General features: G+C 37.0%; 1 protein-coding gene across 4 annotated transcripts in view; it reads right to left on the reverse strand.

Moving 5' to 3' along the window:
• Positions 1–3,526: 3,526 nt before the first annotated feature.
• The window catches only part of TTC6 (tetratricopeptide repeat domain 6), a 219,987-nt gene continuing 210,755 nt past the window's right edge, over positions 3,527–12,758 (reverse strand). For 3 of the 4 annotated variants that reach the window (XM_032871236.1, XM_032871237.1, XM_032871235.1), the window contains 3 exons: positions 11,938–12,108; positions 4,266–4,491; positions 3,527–3,820 (listed from right to left, as the gene is read on the reverse strand). In XM_032871236.1, the coding sequence (XP_032727127.1) occupies positions 3,684–3,820; positions 4,266–4,491; positions 11,938–12,108 (534 nt within the window). In that variant the 3' untranslated portion in view covers positions 3,527–3,683. The remainder of the gene's footprint in view (positions 3,821–4,265; positions 4,492–11,937; positions 12,109–12,758) is intronic. The other variant, XM_032871238.1, reaches the window with a different exon arrangement.

Consider the following 12,758-nt stretch of genomic DNA (forward strand, 5'->3'; position numbering starts at 1 on the left):
TGTGTCCCATATAATAATCAGGACATATTAAACTCAAAAATGTGTTGTTGACCTGAAATTGAAACTTAACTGGGTGTCATGCGTTTAAGCAGGAATCCTGAATTACCCCTTCTTTATTTGAAATTAAAATTCAACCAGGTGTCCTCTCTGTTTATTTGCTAAATCTCAAGTTCTGCTCTAGAGACACCCATAGCCTACTGCTTTGAGACCAGCAGAAGGGGGTCTTGCATGATGCAGCTTCAATTCAGTCTCATGCGATTGTGTCAGATTGGCAAAAACTAAATCACATCAGGAACTCTGGCTGCAAGGACATTTGGGAGACATAAGTCTTAGCTTTTCAGTCTCTGTATTATGGCAGGCATGGGAGAAGTGTGAAGGGGCATGTGACAAGCCAACAATTCGCCGGAATAGCTGCACGGTAATATTGATTCATTGCATTTGTAATTTGTTTTATTTTTACAGACATATATTGAACATCTCTTCTTTTTTGGTCAGTATAAGTATTAAGGATATGGCACTAAACAAAACAAACAAACAAACAAAAAAATAAATCCTTGTCCTCATAAAGCTTAGATTCTAGTGGAGAAAACAAAATGATTAACAACAACAAAAAAAAAACCCACTAAATTACAGAAATTGAAAATAAAACTGAACGTAAAAGCCACTTGTAATCCTACTAGTCTTCTTCGAGCTTTATGTAACAGCAAAGCTTAAAAAAAAAATTCCTTACTCTTTTCTCCCTCCAATTTTATTTCCCAGAGTTTATCATCAGTAGTTGTATGTGTGTGTTTGCATGTTTATTATAAATAAGTTAAACATGATTACTAAGTCCCGTGATGGTGGGAAGGATATACCTCAGTTCATCTGCTGAAAAGCTCAACATTACTCGAGCTATTACAAAAAAGACAGAATCCAGGAATCTCCTTCTTCATGCCTTGGGGTCTTCCGTGCCTGATTTAGCTCCAGTAGTTTTCTGGAAATCACTTTCTCCCTTCGTCTTCATCCTCTCTCCATTTTGCCTCTATCCTGCTGGGTCTCCTTTACCTGCCTTGGATCTTCTCAGAAAAGAAGGACTCACTTGGAGTCAGAGTGGAGCACATACAACAGAGGGTAAACCTCTCTCTGCAGAGATCTGATCAATTTTCATATGTCCAGTTTTCATCTGGAGATGATCAAATGTCCCCTGTACATTAATGTGAGGATGGAGGGAGATGAAGGGAATGAAGGGAATAGAAACCTGACACTCTCCCGCCCCACCCCCACCTTATACCCCACTCATAGTTAAGTCTTAACTCCTTGTTCTGTCTCCTTTGTCTAGCACTAAAAATTCTTCATGTCTGACTCTATGTGAGCATGGTTTCCTGCCACCACTTCCTCACAAAGACCCTGCTCCAGCCACTCTCCAAACATGCTTTATTTTCCCATTTCTATCTCTGTCCTGACATTCAGTCTGTATGGACGGCCTTCAATCCAACACTTCTGCCTGTGGGCACTGACCTCTGCTCAGGATCTGGCTTCAGTGCCTCTTCCTCCGTGATGCCGCCTTGGATTCATTCCTGCAGAAGCTGACCTTGAGACCAGGATTTGAGGACAGAGGTTTATTAGGAAGGGGGTTCCAGCAAGTTGGTGTTGACGAGGAGAAAGTGAGGCAAGAAAAGAGGAAAACCAACAAAGAGTATGTTTTGAGGAGGCTGTATGGTCAGCAACAGAATGGCTGGGGGAGGGGGGCAGTGTTCAAGCCAAAAGCTGAAGTGCTTATCCCCCACCTTCCATCGGTGATTGCTGAAGGTGGCTCCTAGTGACGTGAACTCGCCGGTCGTTCAGACCTGGCCTGTGAGGGGACTGAGAGAAATGCCTCAGGTGGAAAGTGCAGGTGCGTGCAGGAGGACACTGCCAGTGTGCACAGAAACTGGGGGCCGAGGGGATGTGGACAGGGGGATGTGTAGCATTTTGACCAGTTGGACATGATTTGGGCCATTATATTATTATGGCCTTTGGTTTCTATCAGTCCTGCCTCGTGTTATAAGTGTTTGTGTGTGATCAGAAAAAAAAACGTTAAATTACTCATTATCTTAGCCTGGTTTATCCCAAAAAGCAGAACCAGAGGCAAATGCTTCTGTGCTATGACTTTATCAAGAAATGCAAACTGGGGAAAGTAGGAGCAGTGACAAGAGGGAGTGAGGCAGGGAAGGCAGAAGCGGGGACACAAGGTATGTTTTGAAGGTGGCGGCTGGGAGCGTCCTCAGGGAAGCTATATATGCTGATTGTCTCAAGACACCCCACCAAGAGAAGGGAGGGAGAAGACTCTACCTACCAGTTCCTTTCTCCCATTATGAGAGGTTCATTTGACAGGGATTTAGGTCCCTGCACATCCGCAGTACAGTTGAGGAAGTGCTGGCAGCATCCCACAGCAATCCAACACCCCAGCACCAACACAGATGCCCTGGGGCAGGGGCTGCGTGAAGCATGAGGCAAGGGGCGGTCTGTGGGGACATGCACTTGGTCTGAGTCTCATCTGTGGCCCGGGCTGGGCCAGAACTGTCTGGAGACAAATGAAGGCAAGAGATCCGAAGTGGCTTATTAAATGTGTCTGACTCACCAACAGAAACAACTCACTAGGGGTGACACAATCCTCATGTGGGCCCCACACATCATGCCTAGAAGATTATCTTCAAATAGTGTGAAGCATCCCCACCGTGGCTTACAAATGAAAATCAACCTTTTATTGTGAAAATCTGGTACATCAAAATTTTTAAAAAAGGAAACGGAGTGGATAGAGGTATTCTTTCCAAAATGTCTGATCTCTGGGAAAACAAGTCTCTGAGGAACTAGAGATGTACTGGAAGAATGAAACAAAGAAGGAACATAAATGAGTGAAGCAAATGTGGATGAAATTTTGTTTTTATCAGTAAGATAAAGTAAAGGGGTTCTCTGGTTCACCCAAGGATCCTTTATAGACATTCTATACAGAATTTTTAGCTGTCTTTAATTTTTACTCATTAACTTCTTTGAAGCACTAATTATAAATGCATACAAAGTGTTTATATATGTTCATGAAACTTTCATCAAAGGGGTAAAAAGAACTATATCAAGGAAACGGGAAGGTCAAAATTTTTATAGGTGCTGTGTTGGAAGGGAGGAAACATGTAAAAGAGAAATGTGTTTATCCAGTGGAATAACACAAGTACCAGGAAAAATAGGGGCCTGTGTAGACATTGTTTACAGGAAGAGAGAAGAAATGTACTTAATTTCTTTATAGCCATAAGCTCTGCATTTATTTTTTTTAAACCTGGATACTGTCAACTCCATCATGAACAGGTATTGATGAAAAGATCAATGATACTTTTTCTATAATCATGAAGATTATAGTGTTTCAAAAGGAATTATTTTACTTTAAAGAAAATATTTTAAATGTTAATATTCCCAAAGAAACATTCCAGTTTGAATTCTGCACCTCATGAAGAAATTCAGTTATTATTAGTTTTTTCAAATGTGCAGAAAATGATCTAGAAGTCTTAGAATTAATATGTAAATATATTGTTAAAATGAATTAAAGTGTTATACAGAAAATAAAACATAATGAATGCAATAATGAAAACAGTGCAACCTTTGAAACAACAAGTAAGTTTCAATTTCAGGAAGAAGAGCTGTGTAGATTGCTACAGAAACCATGGTCCCTGTAATCATATCCCTGAGGCATATTCTTGAAGGTTGAGTGCTTGAATATAGTCAGCCACAGCTTCCTCAGTCAGACCTATTTTACCACGAACCTCAGCTCTAAGTTTATACACTAGAGCGTCGTCAGGCGTCAAAGACAGGGCTGTAAAAGGAAAACATTTTAAGATATGTTTTATGATGACACTGGAAAATAGTCCCCTATTTTAAAAATAAAAATTTTCTAAGAACTTTAGCACTGCTTATTTGAAAGAATTTTTCTTCAAATGTAAATGATTATTTAGTAAAATTAAATATTAAACCTTTGTAAGAAAACTAACTTGAGGAACACAGTACAATGTCTTTCCTTGGACGGCTGGCATTGTTTATGTCCGGTTGCCCTGATGATTTTCTGTATCTCAGCTTATCCACACTTTAAGTTATTCCATAAAGGAATCTATATTGATGGCATTAAAGATAAGATATATAAAAGCCTTAATTCTTATGTAAGCTTTCCAAGACAGACAGACCTGGTGATTTTCTTCTTTTATTGTCTAAAAACAAATATATCAACCACTGTGATTTCCCCCCAAAATTATAAAACAAAATACCTTGACTTAGGTCTTCCTCAGCTAGTTCATATTGCTTTAAACAACAGTAGAAGTGTGCTCTGTTAAAATATACTGCGGCCCAGAAGGGACAGCTTTCAACCACATGTGCAAAATCTTCTTTGGCTTCTTTGTATCTTTCTAATATTGTATTTGCAATCGCTCGATTCATGGTAGCATATTCATTTTCTGGATCAAACCTTAAAGCTTTTGAGAAGTAGTCACTGGCCTATAAAATGTGAAGATGACAATAAGTTGAATATATTTTAATTGGCAGCTATATAGCAATCTGAAGCACTTTTGCTTCATGTATAAAACTGGTTAAATTTAAAGCGTATTTAAACTTCTTTCTTTCTTTCTTTCTTTCTTTCTTTCTTTCTTTCTTTCTTTCTTTCTTTCTTTCTTTTTCTTTGTGTGCCTGTGGTTCTATTTCCCTGGAACTGGGCACACATTAGCTGGGCAAATATTTCATCTAAAATGTGTCCAGCCAAAAGTCAGTTTGCTTTTTGTTATCACCATGTATTGGCAAATCTCAATAATGTCAGTGATAAAAATGCTCCTCTACTTACCCCTCAAGTCCCACACCTTTACACAGTGCCAGAAAAAGGTAAAATATAAATCAGAAAAGGTCACAACATGATAAAAATATGTTAGAAAATTAACATTATTCATATACAAGCAGAGTATCTAAGAGCTTAAAAGGTAAATGAATTCTCCAAATAAGATTCTAAACCATACCACCAGGCTCACCCACCCCCCCACAGCCCCAAGGAGCACTGGGTGTTGTACGTAAACAATGAAACTTGGAACACTGCATCAAAAACTAAGGATGTATTTTATGGTGACTAATATAACACAATAAAATTTTTTTTTAAATATTCTAACCCATACCAAAAAGGGATAAAAACTTAGTAATACTATGAAAGTTATGAAGAAGGAAGAGTGAGGGGAAAAATCAACTTGTCAAGAAGATCGAAGACTCTAGATTATTCTCTACTCATCATCAAACTGAAAAGAACCCTTTCAAGTGTGGTCTGTAGATTGGTTTTGGGGTCTTAGTCTGAGAAATCATTTCCTACAGCTCTGTAAAGAGATTAAGTACAGAAACTACGAGTAAACCATTAGCAACTTTTATAGCACTTTGACATAGTTATGACATTCCAGGACATGAACATATTTCTAATAACTTGTTTATACTGCGTTTTAGCAAAATATTGATGAATAATAAGTTAGAAATTTTTAAATGGTCTTTCAACCACAAATAGCTTCAGATGCTGCTTAGACATCCAACTAGACATCTCTTCTCTAATTCCATGAGGGTAAAAATTTGGTTCCTACTTTAAAATTTACTTCACTTAAAGGAAAAGTCATTTTTAACAATACAGGTTGCTCTCTAATTTTTTACCATTCAGTTTTTCCCAACACACCACAGTCTTGCTTCTATCTACCTTCCCCTATTTTGTGAGTTTCACTCTTGCTAAGGCTGCAGACGTCCTCAAGCCCAATGGACATTTTCTAGTTCTTTACTTTCACGACATTTCTGTGGCATGGACACTCTTGATCTCTCCTTTGTAAAATTCTCTGTCCTTGGGACAGAGCATCTCTCTGGTTTTCTCTTACCTGTCACTTTCTCTGTCTCCATCACTGAACTATTTTTCTCTATGTTTCCCAGGGAACTGACTTCAATTCACTTCCATCATGAGTGAAATGGAACACTGGTAGCATCGTGGCCAAGAGCTCAAACCACGGAGCTAGATTTCTAGGTTCAAATCCTGGCTCTACCATTTGTCATCTCTATGTCTTGGGTGAGTAGATAAAGCTCTTTTTGTCCCCAGTTTTCCTGTCTAAAAATGGAAGTAACAACTAGAACTCTACTTCCAGTTTTGCTTTTAGGATTAAGTGAGGTTAGTATATGAAGTATATACAAAATATCCATCTATCCTAAGGCAATTCTCCATGAATTTTGCTGCCTCTGACTTTCAAGAGGCAATTCGTTCAAGATTGTGTAACCCATCTCATTTTTGGATGGAACTGTTCAATGCGCCAGCGAAGTGCGGTACAAGGATCTGTTAAGGGGATGGCAGAACTGACATCCTACTGTGAAGGGCTTAAAGAGAATTCACTCGCAGACAGAAGACTGGACTCAGAATCATCAGAAATGAGGCAAGGAAATGACTCCAAGCAGGGCCAAGACTAAAAAGTAATTTAGGCTTCATTTTCATTAACTAGTAAATGATCAATAAAGGCCACACTATTCTACATCACAAAACCAGGACTTCAATCAGGTAGGAGTAAGTGCCTACCTCAGCTAAGATAAAAGAATTCAGTAACGCACAATAATGTCCCTGTGAACAATGTAAGTTTCTCTTATAGCTTCCAAAATATATTGCTGAGAAAATAAAAGTCTATCCATTTCATGAAACAACTTGAAGTATAGGAGTAATGGTTGTGATGCAGTTAAAGTCCAAAGACACCTACCACAATGATGGTCTTGATTTTTTAACAATTGGTCTAATGCCCTAATAACGGTAATTAATTAAAAAGCAGATCCAGTTATCTTTTTAATGTCACTCATAGTTCATGATGCATGCATGTGGCTCATCCAAAAGTGATTTAAAATTATTAAGTCACTAACTAATGCTGAAAGAAGCCAGAACATATCTAGGTTTGAACCCTCTAGAGATTATTTGATGTATTGAGGGACCCTTCTTCCTGCCCCTAAATCTTCCTTCCAGAACAGTTAGAAACAAAGGTTGAGGAGGTGGGGAGCAGGGGACAGAAGCCATTTTCTCCAAAAAAAGGTCTGTCTGCATTCAACTGTGCCCCAAGTCTCTGCCTTCCCTCATGATATAATCGATAAAGTGTCCTGCTCCCTTCAAAGACCACCCCAGAAACTTCCATACTTTAACCTCAGTTCTCTAAGATTTTGATCTTAATCATCCCTGCCACTTTCCTTCTGTCCCAACAATTTCTTCTTTTCTATTACATTTTTTATTAACACGGAGCATGAATCACTATCCTTCACACTTACAGAATTAAGAGAACTTCTTACCACACTCTACCTCATTTCACTACTTCTCATCTCATGACTTCTCTTCACAGGACCTCCTGACCAGTTGAACTGCTTAATTTTTCACCTCATATTTCCTCCACAACCTTTACCTATCTAAGTCTCTGATTCACCACGGCCACAACAACGTTCTTGCCAAAATCATCAGTGACTTCCTCCAACACCCTCTTCCTTGACTTCTCCCAGCAGCGCTTGACACAGGACACTTTTCCCTTCTTAAAGCACATTATTCTCAAGGTATTATCATACTGTCCTGCTTTTCTTCCCATCAACCTGGCTGGATGCTCTCTTCTCAGTCTACTCTCTGGCATCTCCTCTCTGTTTCACTCTTAAACATTGGTGTTACCCCCTGGGCTTGCTCCTTAAACCGCTTCTCTCCACTTATACTTACCTATCCAGGCAATCTCAGTCTCAGTCCCGCACATATGCTCACACTGATAGAATAATGCTTCTGTGAGACTGCCTTAGATCTTCATCACTACTACTATTTTCTTGTTTGTTTTCTATTTGTTCCTCCAATAAGAAGTAAGTTCCATCAGGAAAAAAAGTCTATCTTGTTTAACTCCATACTCTCAGGGTATTATTAATACCTCATACATGGCAGGTACGTCATAAATATATGGAGATTGAAGGAATGAAGAGCTAAGTGGTATAAGGAAATATTTGCTGAACTTTTCCAGGAAAATAAAGACAAGAACCATAGCCTCTTGGTACATAAAGATGACTCAATGGATCATTTTATTAAGGGATCCGGTGGCAGTATTGGTGGCACAAGATAACACAGAGGTTACAGGTCTCAGAAAATGCAAGCAAAAAAAAAAAAAAAAAAAAGGAAAACCCAAGCCTTTTAAAAATGTGTACATCAGGGGTGGTGCTTGGGTGGCTTAGTCAATTAAGAATCTGCCTTCAGCTCAGGTCAGAACCCAGGGTCCTGAGATCAAGCCCTCCGTTGGGCTCTCTGCTCAGCAGGGAGACTGCTTCTCCCTCTCCCTCTGCTGCTCCCACCACCTTTGTGCTCTCTCACTCCTTCTCTGTCAGATAAATAAATAAAATCCTTAAAAAATTAAAATAAAATAAAATAAAATAAAATGAGTACATTATCTTTGAAGGCAAGGATTGTGGAAAGTTCTGAAAAATACAGAGCTTGTGGTAGAAGCCTTCCCAGACTAGCTAGGCTAGAGAGGACATTTTGTAAAGTCCTTTGCCATAGCATCAAACGGAGCACATGTTGGAGTTACCATGGCTCATCACCCTGCTCTCATAAGAATCTCTGCTATTTGACAAGGAACAAAATTTATCTCATCCAAATGTAACAGAAAAGTAATTTGCCTGCCTTCATTGCAAAAACAAGGTTGAAAAATAATAGCTTAATTTTTGGAAAGAAAATGAAAACTCACTGGATAAAAAAAGTATTGCTACAACATAGATAAAAAATTATAATATAACATTTCCAAATGAACTAGAAAAAAACTGTTAAAGGAACAATTGCATTTAAGAAAAAATAAATCAGTAATGAAGGATCTCATCAGAAATGAGGCGGCCAGGAAGGTTTGACATGGGAATGAGATGAAACTAGGAAAAAAAATTTTTTTTTAAAGAAACCTGATCTAAAAAGTCCACAAAGGATAATGGAGATTTCAGAGAACACAGGAGAGATTTAGAAGAAAGATGTGAAAAAGGAAAGAAAATGAAACAAAAACTAAGAGATAGAAAACATGAGAAAAAATAATTGGTATATAGAAGTCAAAGGACATCTTAGATATAATAATTGGCATTCATTCCCAATGAAAAGAAAAATGAAACAAAAAAAATTTTATACTGAATTCAACAAAACTTTTCTGAAATCTACATATTGAAAATGCACACTGTACTATGACGTACTTTCGCAAAACTTTTTACTTAAAAAAAAATCTTTGATGATCTTGACAAAAAGAAGTCACCGACAAAAGAATTGAAAGTCAGGTTTGCAACAAAAAGATCATATATTGACACCAACATACACCAGAATATAGTGGAACAATACTTAAGACACTCAAGGAAAGAAAAAGTGAGTCAGAATTTTAAACCCAGACAAACTGCCTTAAGTTGTAAACACTGCAGGCAAACAGCTATGAACATAAAAAAAAATTCAAGGAATATTGTTCTCATGAGCCCTTTCTCAGGACTCTGCTAAAAGACCAATTTCAGGCAACTGAGAAATGAGTGGTCAGGAGGGAAACTTTGGCAAAAAGCCTGGTGATGAGAACTGAATAAACTTAACTGGAGAACTAAGACTAACATGTGAAATAAGGGTAACAAAATGGTATGCAAATATTAAGTCCTTTGGTGGTAGAGGAATAATGAAACTCACAACAAAACGGGAGAGTAGAGACAGAGTAGAAGGCTGGCACCAACTGACACTGTAACACATTTAAGAATAAAAATATAAATATTATTTTTTTAAGATTTTATATATTTATTTGACAGAGAGAGACAGCAAGAGAGGGAACACAAGCAGGGGGAGTGGGAGAGGGAGAAGCAGGCTTCCCACTGAGCAGGGAACCTGACACGGGGCTCCCCCTGGGACTATGACCTGGCCAAAGGCAGATACTTAACAACTGAGCCACCCAGGTGCCCCTAAAAAAAGATAAGTATTTTTTAGAAAAGAGAACGCTATTAACTAAAATCAACAAACAGATGAAAGGGAGGAATAAGGGAAAAAAAGATTAAATGATTATTTTATTGTTGTTCGTAATAGAAAAACTAAAGAAATAAGGAACTAAGAGTATAAAGATTACCTTTATAAAGGTAATCATTAAAACAAAGCTATAAACCTTCCTAAATATCAGAAATCCTTTAAAAATAATTAAATAAACCACAGAATAAAATACATCAAATATAAGTACACTGTGACATTAAATAACAGAACTAAATCAACCATGCCAAAATTTTACTATTATTATTATTATTATTATTAAAGGCTAAGTATTTTCAAATTGCCATCGAAAGCAAAATGTAACTGTATCTGTATAAAAGAGACACAAGCTGGAAATAAAGTATTCTGAACATTAGAAATAAAGGGAAGGGCAAAGGAATACCAGGCAAAAGTAAACCATTTGAAATCAGAGGTTATGATCTTTGTATCAGATGAAAGTGAATTTATACCTAAGAGCATTTTAAAGAAACAGAGGGCATTTGAAATGCATTTACAATGCATATGTAATGTATTTGAATATCTGTACATAAAATAATAATGTGGCAGCACTTTTCATAAAGCAGAAATTACAAGAGATGTAGAGAAAATTATAGAGGGCACACTAATTTAAACCTTTCCCACTCCAAAATCAACAAAATAGAAAACAAGTGTGAATACAGGCTAAATTAAAAACATAATTTATATGGATATTTTTAACTCTATATCCTTATAGTAGAAATTCTTTTTTTGAAAAGTCCCCTGGAGTACTTTTTTTTAAGTTGGCATGTACAAGAACACATTAAAACTGAATAAACTCCAAAATTAGAAAATGTAAAGCCTTTCTACCTGAACATTTCAAGTGTCCTATTAATTTATTCTTCAGTCAAAGGGGAAATAACATTTCATGTGTAACATTTTAGGAAAATAAAAATAAAAAACATTACAGACCGAAATATATAGGATACTGCTAGAAGCAGTAGTTAGGGAAATGGCCTAAACTTAACACTCATCACAGTACAAATTAAAGGGTGACAATAAATGAATTAAACTTCTGACTCGGGCGCCGGGGTGGCTCAGTGGGTTAAAGCCTATACCTTCAGCTCGGGTCATGATCCCAGAGTCCTGGGATCGAGCCCCACATCGGGCTCTCCGCTCAGCGGCAAGCCTGCTTCCCCCCCACCCCGCCCCAACCCTCTGCCTGCCTCTCTGCCTACTTGTGATCTCTCTCTGTTGATCAAATAAATAAATAAATAAATCTTTAAAAAAAAAAAAAAGATTTAAACTTCTGACTCAAGGATAGACAAAGAGCAAGATAAGTTGAAGATAAAGAACAAAAGAGTGAATATAAATAAAAAGTTAAAGTTGAGTTTGAATTATATAAGTGCATTACAGCTCAAATAAAATAAATTCAAAATATAAAAAATGTCATCTAATAACCCAATAGTTTCATTTCAGAAATTCTGAAAAGATTAAAATGTTATATAATCAGAACTGATATCCTTACCTCCTCACTCCCAAATGTTCATGTGACTGAAATTTAGAAATGTTAACAATTAAGATGAGTTTGATAATCACATCAATGAAAAAGAGGCTTGAAGGAAGTCTGAGATTTGTCTAAGTGGGGGCACAGAGAGAAAGAATTTTAGGCCAGAAGCTGACAATAATGGACAGCAAGGCAATGGCCCACACTTGGGGAAAGTCCAGAACAATGTTTACTGGACAAATGTTGAATGGTTGATGATATTGAGGAAAATAAATCCATAGAAATGTGAACATGTAATAAATAATTACAAACATTCTTAGGAAAAAGAACTTTGTTAAAAGGAGCTAATAAATGATTAGCCTGTGACGTAGGGATTGCTCTTTGGAAATTATATATAACAAAGAAAGCATTTAGTGTCAAAAAGAAAATGTTAAGGAAAACACATTACCTGGGAAAACTGCCTGTGGTGAAAATAGATATTTCCTGCATTAAAGTAAGCCAGTGAATATGTGGGGTTTAGAGAAATTGCTGCTTGATAGTCTCTCATTGCATTCTGTTTTTGACCCATAAACTCGTGAATCACACCACGATTTGTTAAGAATTCTGCTGTAGTATTGATCTGCAATATAATAGTATGAGTATTTAGCATCTAGGAACAGTATTTATCTCCAATTTCATGTCTGTAAAAATGAATGTTATGAAATCTACTTGTAGGAAACGAGTAATTTTATAGTGCTGGTGAAACCCCATTAGAGCAAATATTTTGGGAAAGGGCTTGGTGTGAAGTTGATTCAGTGTCAACCCTTTGTTGATTTGGTTGCAATAAAACAAATAATCTTACTGCTATACTCAGTTCCTTTTGAAACGATAGACGCGGTTGGCAGGAAGCTTATCTGTTTGACTCAGTTATACTAGAGAATAAATTAAATAGTTAACATGCTTATTTGTCCTAGGTAGTAGCAATTATCTTTCCATTCTTTTCTTTTTTTAGCAACTAAAAATTACAAAATCTGCCTATTTGTACAGAAACAGAATCCAAAAGCTAGAAGAAAAGGTTTTCTGTCACTGTATACAAAACCTGAGGCTTTTGTGTTTTGCATTCATTTTTATGACAAAATAATATTGATGTCCCATGAAACTATAAATTACATTTACTGAGAGGAATCAACATTTATCATGAGTTTGTATTTTGGATTTTAAATGTACTTAGGTTATAAAATTGGCAAGCCATAAAAATTATTTATTCTGGAAATCTCCTGGAAAAAATAC

Source organism: Lontra canadensis, unplaced genomic scaffold (assembly GCF_010015895.1).
Source record: "Lontra canadensis isolate GAN:19392208 unplaced genomic scaffold, GSC_riverotter_1.0 scaffold42, whole genome shotgun sequence".
NCBI lineage: Eukaryota > Metazoa > Chordata > Mammalia > Carnivora > Mustelidae > Lontra > Lontra canadensis.